The sequence below is a fragment of the Poecilia reticulata genome, chromosome 3 (genome assembly GCF_904066995.2).
Source record: "Poecilia reticulata chromosome 3, P_reticulata-male-v2, whole genome shotgun sequence".
NCBI classification, from domain to species: Eukaryota; Metazoa; Chordata; class Actinopteri; order Cyprinodontiformes; family Poeciliidae; genus Poecilia; species Poecilia reticulata.
The window spans coordinates 7,471,923-7,487,178 of record NC_088832.1 but is presented as its reverse complement, the minus strand read 5'-3'; the positions used below and the strand labels follow the sequence as shown (position 1 = coordinate 7,487,178).

Below are 15,256 nucleotides of genomic sequence, written 5' to 3'. Positions count from 1 at the left end.
TGACAAAAGGTGTACCTCGTTGCTGTCTGCGGTGTTAAAAGGCAACACAGGGAATGTGCTGTGGCTTTTTCTACACTCCATATTGTTCAAATTGAAAAATGTTGCTACTGTGGTTTCCTGAATGAAATATGTGTGGTTTTCAAAGTGACATTTTGGCAGCGAAAACGTTTTGAAACGCTTTACAAGTGATGTTGTTGAGAGAAAGCATCCACTTCGGTGCAAGTTCATGTTGTGAAACCGTTTGAAATCTGCCAGTGGTTAGTAGTAAGGCAGGGCCAACATGTACAGTCACTAGTAGAATCAAAAACAAAATTTTGCTTCTAAAAGCCCAACTTCAGAGAGAGTAACAAATGAAGGAGAACAAACAAGCCTAAAACCAACGAACGACATTTAATGAAGTGTAGAAACTAGAAGATGCTGTAAATAAATGCCAAGAAATAATCAGCCTTTTGGCAGCTCGACAGTTTTACTTTAGAAACATCCACTAGAGTCGGCTGCGGCATCCAGCTGACACAGATATGACATTCAAAGGAAATCTGCAATGAGTGTGCCACAGAACTGGGAGGTAATTAAAAACACTCGAGTTGACTTTCTTATTCTCCCCTGGCTCCTAAAAAGCCACGCTGCACTCGCAGCTGATGGCACACAGATGTCAGAGCTGGTAAATGGAGTTTAGAGAGGAACTTGTTATGATTAAATGAATCTGATTGTGTTCTAACCCAGAGGTGCACATAGGAGGCAAGTTTATTTACCCTCGCCTGGCGGAGGCACGTACGTTTTTTGGCCTCGATTCTGACTGTAGCTTTCATTTTGATGTTATCTCTGAGCGCAGAAAATTAGCACAGATGTTTGTTTGGGCAGGCCGGCGCTTGGCGAATCAGCGAGTGGATTGATGGGTGGGTGGTTTTGATGATGGATGGATGATAGGTGTGTATCTGATACACTGCAGGAGTATGTTTGCTGCCTTGTAGATAAGAAAAGCCCCCAAAGTGAGCTTCAAAATCATCTTTTTTTTCTTTCTCTATTGACAAAACTGTCAAAGGAACAGCAGCAGAGGTGAAAAACTAAACCACAGCAAAACATGAAAGACAGCAGGAAGTGAAAGGAATTCAAAATCCAGGCAACAAGTAGAGCAGATATTGAATTCCCACTGCCATATACAGTGCCTACCATATTTACCTGCAGCCCGAGCAGAGCTTTTCAAAAACACCTCAAGATAAATTCACCCTTTTTTTCTTCTTTTTTTTTGCAGTCATATAGTGTTTATCCTAAAAACGATAGCAACCAAGTGTTTAATTGGGGAAAAAACATGTTAGTAACTACTTAGACATTTGGTTATTTTTTACAAAATCCCTGGTGCTGTAATTATTGAGGGGGTTCAGGAAGGATGACCAATCAGATTTCAAAGCTAGCCTTGGAATCACCCCTGCGTCAAAGTAGATGGGATTTAATGCCCTACCTGCAATTGCTCCATGCAGTGATCCAATACAAAGAGACGACCAGGCAGACAGGTCGCTGTTTTCTTGCTTTGTGTCACTGTCAGTACCCCAGCAACATGGCAAAGAGTCATAATTACAGCCTACAGATCAGTTGCATTTACAGGCAGGCGGCCAATCCTTAAATGATGCCTTATTGATGACTAAATATGACAAGCTGTATTTTTAGAAACGACATTTCAGTATGCAGTACTAATCTCTCTCCCTCTCTGGCTTTGTTCACTTCTCTGCTCAGGTTGGAGGACACACCATGCTACCTATCCGCTGGATGCCCCCAGAGAGCATCATGTACAGGAAGTTCTCTACGGAAAGTGACGTCTGGAGCTTTGGGGTCATCCTTTGGGAGATCTTTACCTATGGGAAGCAGCCTTGGTTTCAGCTGGGTAACAATGAGGTACAGAGAGCCGGCAGCATGTCAATGAACATCCACGAGACACAGCAGGCTACACACAGTGTGCTGGGTGGATGGATGTGGTCAGGAACAGCGGGGTTCCAAATCAAGAGCATTATAATGGATGACAAGGTGGCAAAACCACAAACTAAAGGGGAAGATGAAACATCTCACTTAATCTGTTTGGTGTTTTAAATCTTTGAAATTACCTTGAGAGCTTGTTAATTATAATGTCAGATTCAAACAAAGACAGGTACGACTCATCCGTTCTCACACAAATCTTGAACATTTTGGTTCCAGCCGGTCTATCGTTGGTTCTACTATGACTAGTCCTTAACATGTCAATAGGTTTGGAGAGAAGGAAGACGGATGTTTTGTTGTCTTTTAATTGACAGTGTAGTGCAGTGTGACTGGAAGGTAGACAAACACCTATCCTTGTAATGGATCTAAGCAGATTTTTTTAAAAGAGGGAGCATTACTCATTTAAGGGGAAGCAATGGTAGGAATTTGTCCTTTAGCATTGAATCAGGACGAGCCTCCACTGCTTCTGTCTGAGTCCTCGTGTCCTCGGGCGAAACTCTTCATCCGCATTGTCTTTTAGTAGCAGTGTGTGGCAGCTTCACTTCTGTCAGACTCCCCAAGGGCAGCTGTGACTATATTGTAGTAGCTTACCACCATCAGCATGGGAATATGTCCATGAATAACTGAATATGTAGTATAAAGTGCCGCGGAGTCCTCTGGTCTTGATAAATCACTTTACGAGAACAGACCATTTCTTACCACTTACTGTTTCAGCCGACTTAGAACTATTATGTTATATTGGAGATATTTCCATGATTTGTTGCAGAGACAATGTGCTGGCTGGACGGTTAGAGGACCAATGGTTTGTAAAATGTAGTTACAACAAGTTGTGAGTTAAATACAATGGTTTAGAGCTTTATTTTGATTGATCTTTAAATCTTTTTACATTCTTGTTGTACCACATTGTATACTTCTTTAAATGAAATGTAGTTTTATTATTACTATTCCTTTAGCCTGATGGCTTCTTATGCCATCTTTCTTTTATGGGCACTCTGGTCTCGAACACTCATGATGATGATGATGATGATGATGATGATGATGATGATGATGATGATGATGACAGCCAACTGCACATGCAAAATCCTCCTTTAAAAGGGGCAGTCTGCTCTCCTTTCGCGCCTGTAATTAATTGCACTTGTGTAATAATAATGTCAATAATACATCTTTGTAGATTGACTGCAACATACCCACTTCTTGTGCATTCAATTTTTTATTAGTTTTTTTGCTCATGTTATTTACAACTCCTTATTTGGAATCTCGGTAGATCAGGCCCTTACAGTTTAGAGTATAGATGTTTATTTACTACATAAAGCTTTAGGAATTAGAAACAGATGTCTGTACTTTAGCATAAGCCAACCCCTAGCTTACCAATAGCAAATGCCAATACAAGTTCCATCTTGAATCCCGATCCGACAGCCCTATGTCGCCTCTTTATTCTCTGTGAGAGGCTCCACATCAATAAATGAGGGCATTTTTCTGGCAGATGGGCATTTCACATAGCACCCATTATTAGCTTCTTCCTGTGAAGCTTGTTTGACCAATCAATGCATTTCTATTAGTATTACTTTAGCAAAGCAAGCATGTTGATAAGTGAACTAGACCAAAAGAGTAGGCCGCACAAACTGCAAAAGTAGCTTGACACAAAGTGGCATTTCTACATTTTATAGCAGGAAATAAAAAATTTGAACCATGAAGAACCATCAGCATTAAGGTCACGTAAGGTAATTTTATTTATGTAGCACATTTTCATCAACAAGGCAGTTCAAAGTGCTTTACATGAATTAGAAGGAAAAACAACAAACCAAAGGAAAGAGCAAGAGAAGAAAAAAAAGAAGAAAAAGTATAATGGCCAAGCTTATATGCATAAAGAAGGAATTTAACTTTAGTTTCAGAAGCTCAGAGCAAACAGACATTAAATATAAATATATTAACTTTCAAGGAGATTAAAGACCTCTAAAAGAATACTATGCACATATTCTGTGAAAAAATGTTTTGGTTACAATACAGCAACTATCTGTTTCACAGCAGAGTAGCTGACTTCTCAGACTCTAAAGTGTTCATTGTGTTCATCAGAGAGGCATCCTGGGAGAAGAAACTGTTTCTGTGGCAGCTAGTTTTTGCGTCGACATGACGGTAAAAGTCTGAACAGTTTCTGTCCAGGGTGTGTGTGGTCTGCAGAGATGCTAGCTGCCCTTTTCCTGACCCTGGACTTGTACAAGTCCTGAATGGAGGAAATGTCAACCCAGATGTTCCTGTTAGCAGACCTAATTATTCATTGCAGTCTGGTCCTGCCCTGTCTGGATAATGACTGTGTAGAAGATGAATAGGACGCCTTTGGTAGACTGTACTACTTGAGTTGCCGTAGGACGTTCAGTTTCTGGTGGGCCTACTTACTACATTGTCAGTGCGAACGTAGTGTAAGAGGTTCGTCGCTCCAACGCCTGAATAAAACGCAGATGTCTCCTCTAATAGCTGGTAGGTTATGAGCGCTGGCTCCATGGATGAATTATGAATATATTTCATGCAGCTGGTGACATCTGCTGCTGCCATGACTTTTACAACTTGCCGCGTGAACAAGTTTATTCACGTATTATTTTAGTTTCATGTCTCTTTTAGTGGAAACGCCGCCATTGCAAAATTGTGTTTTTGGTTTTCTTTACATAAGCAGAATATAGACAAAGATTTGTGAACATTTGTAATGGAATCAGAGCTAATATCCTGAGGATGAAGTCCAATGTCATCTCCACATTCTTGAGTGAGTTCTGACCACACCAATGCTCCAGCAGGTCCACTTCCTGTCTGTAAGCAGAGCAGACACCATCTTGGATCAGCGGGGAGAGAACGCAGCCCTGGGGAACACCTGGGGTTATGGTTGACGATGAGCCGTACAGGTTAGGCTCTGCTTGGAGGTTGCTTATGTTGCACAAAGACAATTATTAATGGGCCTGAGTGGCTGGAATTGAAGTGATAGATTATTACCTGGGTACCACGGGAACCTGTAACAAACACGGCCGTCTCTCCTGTGAGCAGGCTGGCTCATCTCTGGAGCCGCACAGTAAAATTAGCATCAGCTTTATCTGCCAGCCTTGTTGTGTTGGCCCAAGCCTATAAATTATTGTATTTTTTTGTACTTATGAGTCAACATACAGTTTGCGCAATACCCACTTGCATCCAAAAATAGAGCAGACAAAAGCAGATATTGGCTGATCATTACTCACTGTCGTGGTGCCACGCAGTTGTCATCCGCACAACAGAAAGCGCATGAAACACAATCAGATAGGTGCGACAAATAGACCTCAAAGACTTATTCATTTCTGTTGTAGCTCAACAAATCATTCATTGATGTGGCTATTGTGAGTCTCAGAGCCGTGATAACGGGCCACTTTTCGCCTTCATGATGGAATTCCTCCAGAACGGCGAATAAAACGGGTTACTGTGGAAGCTCCGGTTCTCTCTGCTAACTCAACAGGCAGATGTTTTCTGCAGCTTAACAACAAAATTGATTTTCACATTAATTGTTCCAAACCCTTGTTTTCAGTCCAATCGATCGGAGATGCAAAAAATTACCTGGCTAGAACAACCATTTTCTCACACCATTAAGTATCGCCACGAGAGTCTGTCATACCTGATCTCGCGTGGCCATGGATTTGCTTGCCGATAACAGTTTTGGTGAAAACGGTTATACACTTCAAGACGACAGCGCAGGCCTGACATGCAGCACAACGGCTCTCAAAAGTGACTTTCTCCAAATAAAGTGGGATGTATTCTGCCCAATTTATGTGAAAAACATATTGTTATGAGAAAAATAAAACCTACTCAGTGTGATAAGTTGGTGGAATAAACATGGAGTCCTTCAACACTTTACTGAAACACATTTTGATTCAGTTCCAGCTTTCAGTTAAAACTCATCATGATTTATGGCGAGTCTGAATGATCAGTTTCGCTAAAGCTGTAGCTTCCAGAGAAGTTACAGGGATTGTTAGAATATCATTTTACAAAGGTATCAGTCAAGAGAAGGGTACAAAAAAAAGTCCTACATCATGCATATGGCTTTGGACAGGAAAATCAGTTATCAATATTAGACTATTGGCCCCCAAAACAAGGCAGCCTATTATGTTTTGATCAAACTGAAAATGTATATCACTATAGGAGCCAACTATATTTTTGTATATGAAAAATCTAGTTTTACTGGAACCTGTTAAGATTGCTGTTTTCTCAGCCTAACAAGGTCTGCTTACTGTGTGTGATATTATCTATCAATCTACTGGGATCGTCTCGAAACAATGGCAAGACTTGGAATAAGCACAAATATGTATCATTGCCTATCCAGAAGTTCAGAATTAAAGAGTTAAAGGGGAGGTATTATGCAAAATCAACATTTTTATTAGAGCTTAAAGAGACACAGACCGATTTTAAGACGTCAGATTCGGCTAAGATGCAATGTCAAATTCTTTTGAGTTTTTTTTACTAAATGGCCTTTTCATAACAAATAAAGATAGTATAATTATTTGATTGCGGTTAAAACACACACAGCCATACAGCCGGTGTCTGGATGGTCAGTCTGACAGACACACCGACTGATTCAGTGCTCTCCTGACCACAGGCGACCTGCAATAAATATAAAGCAGCCATGTGTGCCATCGCACCGCTCTCCTCCCATTCCCACATCCTCCACTCACTGTTTTCTCAATTAAAAGTACATTAATGCAGGTGTGCATTAATTATTGCACTCTTATCTCTGTCAGACCTGCCTGACAGAAATCTGCTGCTGCAGTCATCAATCACGCAGTGTGACGGGAGATGCTGTTTTGATTTCGTAACGTTGAACTTGCACCGTGACATGTTCAAGTCCAGTATGATTTTTGAAATTGCAGGGTGCGCAGTGGGCTTTAGTAAAGGCTGACGAGTCACAGACAACCAGCAGCCTCAGTCAGTGATGTTGTTCTGCTGAGAAACTCACCAACAGTTTATTTTTAAAGTGTAGAAGTGTAGTTTCAAATGGCTAAAATTAGTTGGTAACCTCTTTAAAGATTTATTTGTTTTATCTAAAAACTCCCTGAGATATGAAGGTTTTCTAATTCAGCTGCAGTGGCTGATAACTTTATGTAAATTCAAATGGTCCAAACTATTTTGGTTTCGCTTTGCCTTTTCTATTGTCTAACCAATGTTGGTAATTTTATTAACTAGTCTCAGTGACATTTCATAAATCCACAATACATGTTCAAAGGATGCAATCAGAAAAAGCAACCAGGTTCTCAAAAATAATTAGCACTGTAAGGACTGAATACGACCTAAATCAACCTAAACAAACGCAGCGTCACTGAGTTAGACTGACTCCCAGTAACGCTGATAATTCAGCCATATTCTCAGTCGGTGCTGCTCTGCATGGCTGGGTGCTGTTGCCAGGAGACGGCGGCTTCATTGTGCTGGTTGTCATTGAGGAATTTATGCAAAGAGGCCCTATGTGATCCTCCATGCCACCGCCGCCTTTATTTGCCGTGTCTGTTTTGCTGTTGGTGGAAGAACGCGACGTACAGACTGAGACAACGTGAGCGAGGGACAAAAGACGACAGTGACATTTTGTTTCACTATGGATTTGTTCCATGTGTGACAGTATGTCACACATGGAACAGAATAATTCTGTCGTACATATTATAGGAAATTTGGTTTCAAACTGTAAATCAGAAACACTTTTCAAAGTTTGTATTTTACAGTCAGCTTGCAGAAGCGTCCCAAGCTCTGCATTTCTGATCATTCCCCCCCTGATTAGTTGTTTTTAGTTTTTCATTTTGTCAGATCATTAAACAACTCTCAATTTTGAACAGAGATAACCAAAGTGAATAAAATATGCAGCTTTTTAATTCAGTTACATATTCATTGAAACCAAATCGTTCCTAAACTTTACAACTGGTTTTCCCCCTATTTTTCTGAATATCTGACAAAATATGATGCTGCTTTCTCATTGTAACGCTAACATTGACGGCAGGTTTCAATTGTGGTCTGGATTTGTTTAAGACTTCCTAGGTTCACCGCTGTTGCATGTTTATTCATGGATAACAGGCTCTCATTGTGTTGCACTTCAGTCCCAAACTGATCGATGTTGGTGACTTTTTGTTTCTCATCTGTCCTTGTGTTTGTTCGCAAGGACAGACACGGTTGTTGAGATTTTTTAGCCTACTTCATGTTGCCAGACAGGTTCTTTTGACGTGATCTTGCAGTAGGACAAATGTGCCATTTTAATGAGCAATACCACAGATAAAGTATGTTTTTATTGTGTTTACTCTCTGTAACATAGCTTAAACTTAGAGTTGTGATTCTATTCATCATAATTTCAGGGATGGAAACATCTTGTCTCCTGTCCTAACATAACATGAACTTCACTTTTTTGCCACTAGTGGCTTTTATTTTGAAAGAAATCCAACAGAAAGGGGATGGAAAGAAGGTGGGTGGAGGAGGACATACAACCAAGGAGCCACATAGCAGAGTTGGAGTCAAGACCACCAAACCTGAGACCAAATCAAGACCAAGACCAGCACCCTGCTCTACATGACACAATAAAATTAAGTTTACCTATCAGAACTGCTTCTCAAATTGATCTGAAAGATCTACATTCCCATAAAACACCTAGATATTAAATACTTAGAGCTGAAATAAATTTAACCAATATCATTATCAATTCAAACTCTTCTTCATTCTGCTTTGTTTCCATCTCTGTGCCACAATCCGCAGAGGTCTCCTGCCTTCCCTAAAAAGATAACACCCTGGGTAGTTGCCCATATTGCCCATGTCAGAAACCACAACTGTCTGCACTATTAAACATAGTAATTAAGGCAATGTATTGAAGGTAAACAATGTTAACTATGAACACTGTCCAAGGTGCAACAAGCAACACCTCCGCACTATAATTTAGCGCATTTTTTTCATTGCAGATGCAACATATAAGTCTCTGTACAGCTAGCTTTGCTAACATCATGTCATGTAGTGGAATAAAAGTCAAAAGTATCCTTTATTAAATCTACTTAAGTACAGATACATGAAAATTCTACTTAGTACAGTGACGAAGCACTTGTACTTTACTTCCCACCACTGCATATGACTAATTGCTGCACAAGCCTAGCAAACAACTGATCAGTCAAGGTTTCACACGTCCACCTTCACTGTTTCTGTTTATTAGAATTTTATGACGTGGGACAGGGGAAAAAAATGACAAACAGAAAACCTGTTTCTTTCATATCCGTTTCATTAGCTCAAATCTCAATGGACGGTCCACCCGGTGTCACCGCTTTCTCATTACGAAGGAAGCAAAGCAACGGCCTCCCTCACCCCACTGCTGTCTCTTTCTCTCGCTCTCTCTCTCCTCTACAGGTTATCGAGTGCATAACCCAAGGTCGGGTACTGGAGAGGCCACGGATCTGTCCCAAGGAGGTTTACGACATCATGCTGGGCTGCTGGCAGAGGGAACCGCAGCAGCGACTGAACATTAAGGACATCCAGAAGGTCCTGTTCGCCATGGGAAAAGCCACCCCAGTCTACCTGGATATCCTAGGCTAGCAGCAGCCGCGCCCCCTCACCACACTCCCTCCCTCCCGAAACCCCCCCGTTCCCTGACAGACGGAAAACATCGACAGAGACAAAAACGAGACAAAGAGACCCCCACACGAAAATCCAGGAATAACCAAACCAACCTGATCCACTGTCGAAAAACACCTGCTTTGTTTGGGAGGGACTTAAGTGCCTGCAACACTTTTGGATATAGTGGATTAAAACATAAAAAATAAAAAAAAAGGAGAAAAAAAACACGCACTTTTACATTTTGTTTACTTGCGTATAAGATGTACATGTTGGAAGAAAATTTTTTCCCCTCGGGGAAAAAAAAAGAACTGCAAAAATTACACAAACATGGAGAAAGGGAACCGGGCTGGCAATGGGAAAACGGCTACAGCTTGATACGGTGGAGTGAATACATCAGAGTTTAAAATCTATCCTGGGTTTGGTTTTATGAATATATATAGAAATATTACATATATTTTATATTTATTTCTTTTTCAAGGTCGGTCGAGGTGTTAAAGGGTCCGCCATTTTTCGTCGCCAAGGGCTTGGCCCCTGTAAGAAGTCGCCACCAACAAACTACTGGCAGGGACTAGAGATGAGGAAGCCTTACACGCTCTCTGATTGGCCGGCTCCGAACTTTCAAAGGGAAACTGTGGAATAACACTGGCTGGTCGGAGAAAACGCTGTGCTCTGTAGAGGACCTATCCAATCAGACAACTGACAAAATCTATTTTAATTTAAAAAAATAATGTACATATTGTAAAATTCTACGTGTCAGAATTGTGTTAACTTATTTTTTCCTGATTTTACTTTGGTTCCTTTTCCTGACTGTGATCCGGGTGACTAAAGCATTGAGCTATGGTCTTTGTTTTCATCCCGATTCCGTGGAGAATTTCTCTTGGGGATTTTTACCCGCGTCAGCGCCGGTTGAGTTGTTGAACGTGACGATGGTGAATCCAGTTCAAACGGGCCCACTGAAGACGCATCGCACAGACTGTGGAGAGCGCGGGATGACTCAGAGCCATGGTTCACGTACCGGAGGCGCTGAAGCCTCGCCTTTACGTTCCACTTTGTTTGCTTTTCAAAACAAGGATAATGAGTTAAGTAATCTGTCACACCACAACCCCGAAACACAAACACATGCTTTGTCACTTTCAAGCTTTTTGGTGTGAAACTGCTAAAGAAAACATTTCTGTAACTCCATCCATATTCATGTTTTGGTATCTGTAAAGGTGTAGGTTGATGTTTTGTAAAATATGGCTATTTGCTTTCTTACTGCGAGGCCCATGACAATGCATCTTTGGGCTCCACACAGAAATCAGTGAAGTTAGCTTAGCATAAAGTCATCAACAGGGGAACCAGTCTCTGAAACTGCTTAATACTAATATTGCAAATAATTTGGGATTTCTTAGTGCAGTCAGATTTAGATTGGCTATTTTTTAAATGTATTTGAATTGTTTTTTGTCTTTTCACAAAAAACTAATGTAGAAGTGAAATTATGAAAATGAAATTTCATTACATTACTCTTACTTTTGTTTCATTAGTTTCTTTAAAAAATGAATCAAATTGTTCTAAATGTCGAAGCTGTATAGAATACCAATACAGTCAGTGTGAGCTTTGCTCAAGCTTACCCCAAACATAAAAAATGTATATTTAAAATTGTGATTTTTTTTTTATTTTCAGAGAAATGAAAAGGTGTGTATGAGTATTCCCTGTCTGCATAACAACTTTGCAGTCTGTTTGTGAATAACCTTGTTTTAAAAAAAATACCTTTTGTCTGATAGAACAAGATCTCAGAATCAGTGCTAGCTAGACCAACCTATGCTAACGCAATGCAGCACTGAAATCTGGAATGTTCCAATTTTGAGTTTAGAGTGACCCAAAAGTTTGGTTAATCCAGAATGTTTTTTTTTTTTAGCATTTTAGCAAAAATAAATTTGAACTGCAGAAACAGTATGGTGAGAACTTTAATCATTTTGGAGGCCGTATGTTTTCAAAACCTTGGTAAGCAATGTTATCTGCCAATGCCTCTTATCTAATGTCTTAAATGACTAACATTGGCTATACTCAGGTTACTGACTGCAACACATTCTAATGGTTTTCTGACTTGAAACTGGAAAACGGTAAGAGTGAATGTGACATAATTCCCAGGCTTCTTAGAATACTTCTTAAGAAATGTATTGGAAAACGAGGTGGAAAATAAACCCATATTTTATTGGTATACTCTAAACAGCATCATTTTCTTTGTTCCATTTTGTTAATCAGCTCTGATTAGTTTCATTGACATCTAAATGGATTTGTAGATTTTAATGTTGTTCAAGGCTGGTTGGAAAGTAGGTGTCCTGTTTTTAGACTTTGTGCTAAGCTTATGTATCTCTGGCGCAATCTGCATTTTGACCAAATACTCACAACTTTATCATTCCTTTCTTTTCTTAGCAAGAAAGCAAATAGGCATAATACTTTGAAACTGAAACTACAGACTTTACTGATTGATACCATCCAGATCTTGCTACATTTCTGTCCAAAAAAAAAGAAATTGAATCATGTTTTTATGATACAGCTATACTTTTCATCAGCTATTCATGTGTGGTGACTATTTTTACACCTGCCGTATCTGACAAAGAAGCCTCTTCTGTTACCATTATATCACAAAGTATCAACTGATACCAAATCAGCTGATTGTTGTTGATAAAGTTTGATAATTTGTCTTAAATGAACCTGGTAATATAAAAAGTTTTCTTCCTGAAAGAGGAGGCTGGGGGGAAAAACACCCACGAAATCTACAGTGAGATCAAAATGAGATTAATTTTGAAGGTTGAGCTTAAAAAGAAACATGCTTTGTTTTGAATTCATTTTTTTTTTCACATCCTGGAGATTTCAATCTGAACGACGAACCTCAGGCAACTCTTCTTTTTCATGTTGTGTCTGAATATATAGCAGTTCTGTGTGGATCTCTTTACACCCCTTTCTTTTTATCTCGACACGACTTCTCACAGTATCACTGTGTTTGTCTCCGTTCTCCTTTGGGACTATGTAAAGCATTAATGAGCATTCAGTTACTCCATGTGTTTTTTATATGACAAGCGGGATCAAATCCATCGAGTTACCCAAAGTATTGAGTTTTTGTGTATTCTCTTGTGGTAAAGATAAACGCTTAAAGACATTATGACACAGACCGTGAGCATTTGCAGGGTATTGTAATCCTTTCATGGTGAGTTATATATTGTTTAATATGTTTTTCTTTTTTTATTTCCTTCTTCTTGGATGAACTAACTGAACACTTTTTGAAGCAAAGTTGGCATATTACCATGTACACATGTTACAGAATATAAAAATGTGGTATAACGACTGCAGTATATAAAATACTGGTATTCCATGATAGATCTTTGTATTAATGTGACTCTCTTAAGAAAATGTCTTCAAACAATCAGACGATCTCCTTTTCCATTTTGTCCTGTCTTATAAAGATATGTGAATTTGAAACGCTCTCGTCCTTCTCTAAATCTCAGAGAGATGAACGTCCTGTCTTCTGTATGTGTTTATTTTTTTTCTCTTCCTTTCGACCAGATACATGTTTCGTATTTTTGCAGCTTTGTGTTCTATTTCAGTTAAAATAATTGATTGTTTATCAAAAAAAAAATGCGCCAGGTTAGAGGTTCAGTTTGTGTAGGAGTATATGAACATCGAATAAAACTGCAGGGGAGCTATAACCTTCTCAAAACCAAAAGTGTTAACTCTCTGACCCCTGCACATCTCCAGATGCTTGTATCTTCCTCTAGGCACGTCTCTAATTACTAGCTCTTGTTGGTAACGTACTCTCAGTTCTGCCAGACCAGCTCACCCACCTGTTTGGCAAAACTCGACCTCCTTGCCCCAAAGTAATGTGATTGCATCATTCATGGATCCATAATTAAGGACTCTAGTAATATGCTTCTATAAATGGCTGCATTCTTTATGAACGAGCCCGTTTTGTACGGCCTACTCTTTAAACCGTGACATTTTTGTTGCGATTCTTCCACTTTCTTACATGACGCCAGTGACCAGAGTCTTTCGCATCGGAAACCTTTTGAAACCAAGTCTGAGTGAAACCTTTCTGTACTTTGCTGGTGTGAAAGCTCACATGCACAGAACACACTGCTGCATCGTCTTGTGCAAGAACGGACAAATAACAGCTAAAACAATGGCGGATAGCATTGTGCTGTGTTGTACTACTTAACCTGCTGTGTCCGATGAATAAATGTGTTACATCAGCACTTTGTTCATGTTAGATGGATTTCTAACATTTACTATGAGGTGAAAGCTTAAGGGAATGCCCATTTGACATCATGCAAAAATAATGTGGTATACTGGTCTGACATGACAGCTACAGCTGATCCAAGGCGTCTCTGCATTGCCCTCAAAACAGGGAACTTTCCTTAATCAACATCCGAAAATACCGGCAGTTTTCAACTGTTAATGGGATTCAGGTATCTGGTCAGGATGCCTCCGGTGAGACCCAGACTTTCCCTCTACCTTTTACCCTCATGACCAAATCACAGACAAAAGGAAGATGACAGATGGTCTCCTAAGGCCATAAAGTGTAACATAATGAGCAGAGCGGCACCATTACAGGCAGTTACAGAATCATCTAACTAACGTTGAAAATGGAGGTGCTTCATTGATTCATTAGCCAGCATCACTCACATTTGTTACGTTTATTGAGGTTGGATAATGAGTCCACATGTTAAGTAGTTATATTGTGCAGTATCTCAGTAGGACACGATGTGCTGATGTTAGGTTGTTCTGTAGAGCAATGTCCGGTTCCTGGAACCTTCAGAGATTGTTCAGATTGCACCTTCATGCTCATTGGGTTCTGAATCAGGCTGGAATCTGCATGGCTAACGTTTTCCAAAAGATGTGTGAAACGACCCCCTGGACTGGTGCGCACCTACAATGGCATCAAAGTCTGTCAAGTCCTACTAATCGATTCTTTGGAAGCAATCACTATGTCCGGTGGGCTTCACTTTCCGTTTTGACTGTCAGATACCCCAGCGACTCTCTGTAGTACATTTACGCAACACTTGATACCATTTGGTTCCTGCTCTGGGTGTGTCAGCTTCTTGCAAACCAAAACAATTTTCAGATCTTTCAATCAATCAAAGTTTAACAAAGTATGTCCGCATTGCACCATTACCTTCTGGCTCGTTTTTTGTTTTTTTGTCAAAGCACTTTTTTGTCTTGCAAGTGTTTTTGTGTTGGGTTTGTTACTTTGGAGGCTCGGCACACATCTTCTTCTGGTATCAACTGTTCCAAGGTTCAATTATCACGTCTCACTGACTGACAAGAAAACTGTTTTGAAATTTCTCTTTGATATCATGCTTATGAGACTGGTTCTGACTGCTGTCAGAATCACAAAGTATCTTGTGCCAGAACCAGTTTCATAAGTATTTGCTCTTTGTCCCCAGTTGGACGATGATTTATCATTAGACCTTTTAGTCACAAAATTATATAAAAGTTCAGTAACATGAATGTTTTAAGTTTGAACGTTTTGTGCTTTTTTTCTTTTTGGAAATACGTCAATGTGATGCTACTGTCAATAGGTTCTCAACTGAATGAATAACTTGGGAGTTTTCTGCCGATGGCCACATTATCTGAGTGATTATCCCTTTCGCCTTCTGACATGGTGCTCCATCAATCTGGATAAACGTTGTCCATCACTAAATTGCGTTTCGACTGTTCTTTATTCATAACCATGTTT

The 15,256-nt window shown here is 39.9% G+C and overlaps 1 protein-coding gene across 3 annotated transcripts in view; it reads left to right on the top strand.

Moving 5' to 3' along the window:
* Positions 1-13,002, top strand: part of ntrk3b (neurotrophic tyrosine kinase, receptor, type 3b) — a 273,222-nt gene extending 260,220 nt beyond the window's left edge. For all 3 annotated transcript variants that reach the window (XM_008404814.3, XM_008404813.3, XM_008404812.3), the window contains 2 exons: positions 1,732-1,890; positions 9,334-13,002. In XM_008404814.3, coding sequence (XP_008403036.1) covers positions 1,732-1,890; positions 9,334-9,519 — 345 coding nt within the window. In that variant the 3' untranslated portion in view covers positions 9,520-13,002. The remainder of the gene's footprint in view (positions 1-1,731; positions 1,891-9,333) is intronic.
* Positions 13,003-15,256: the final 2,254 nt, after the last annotated feature.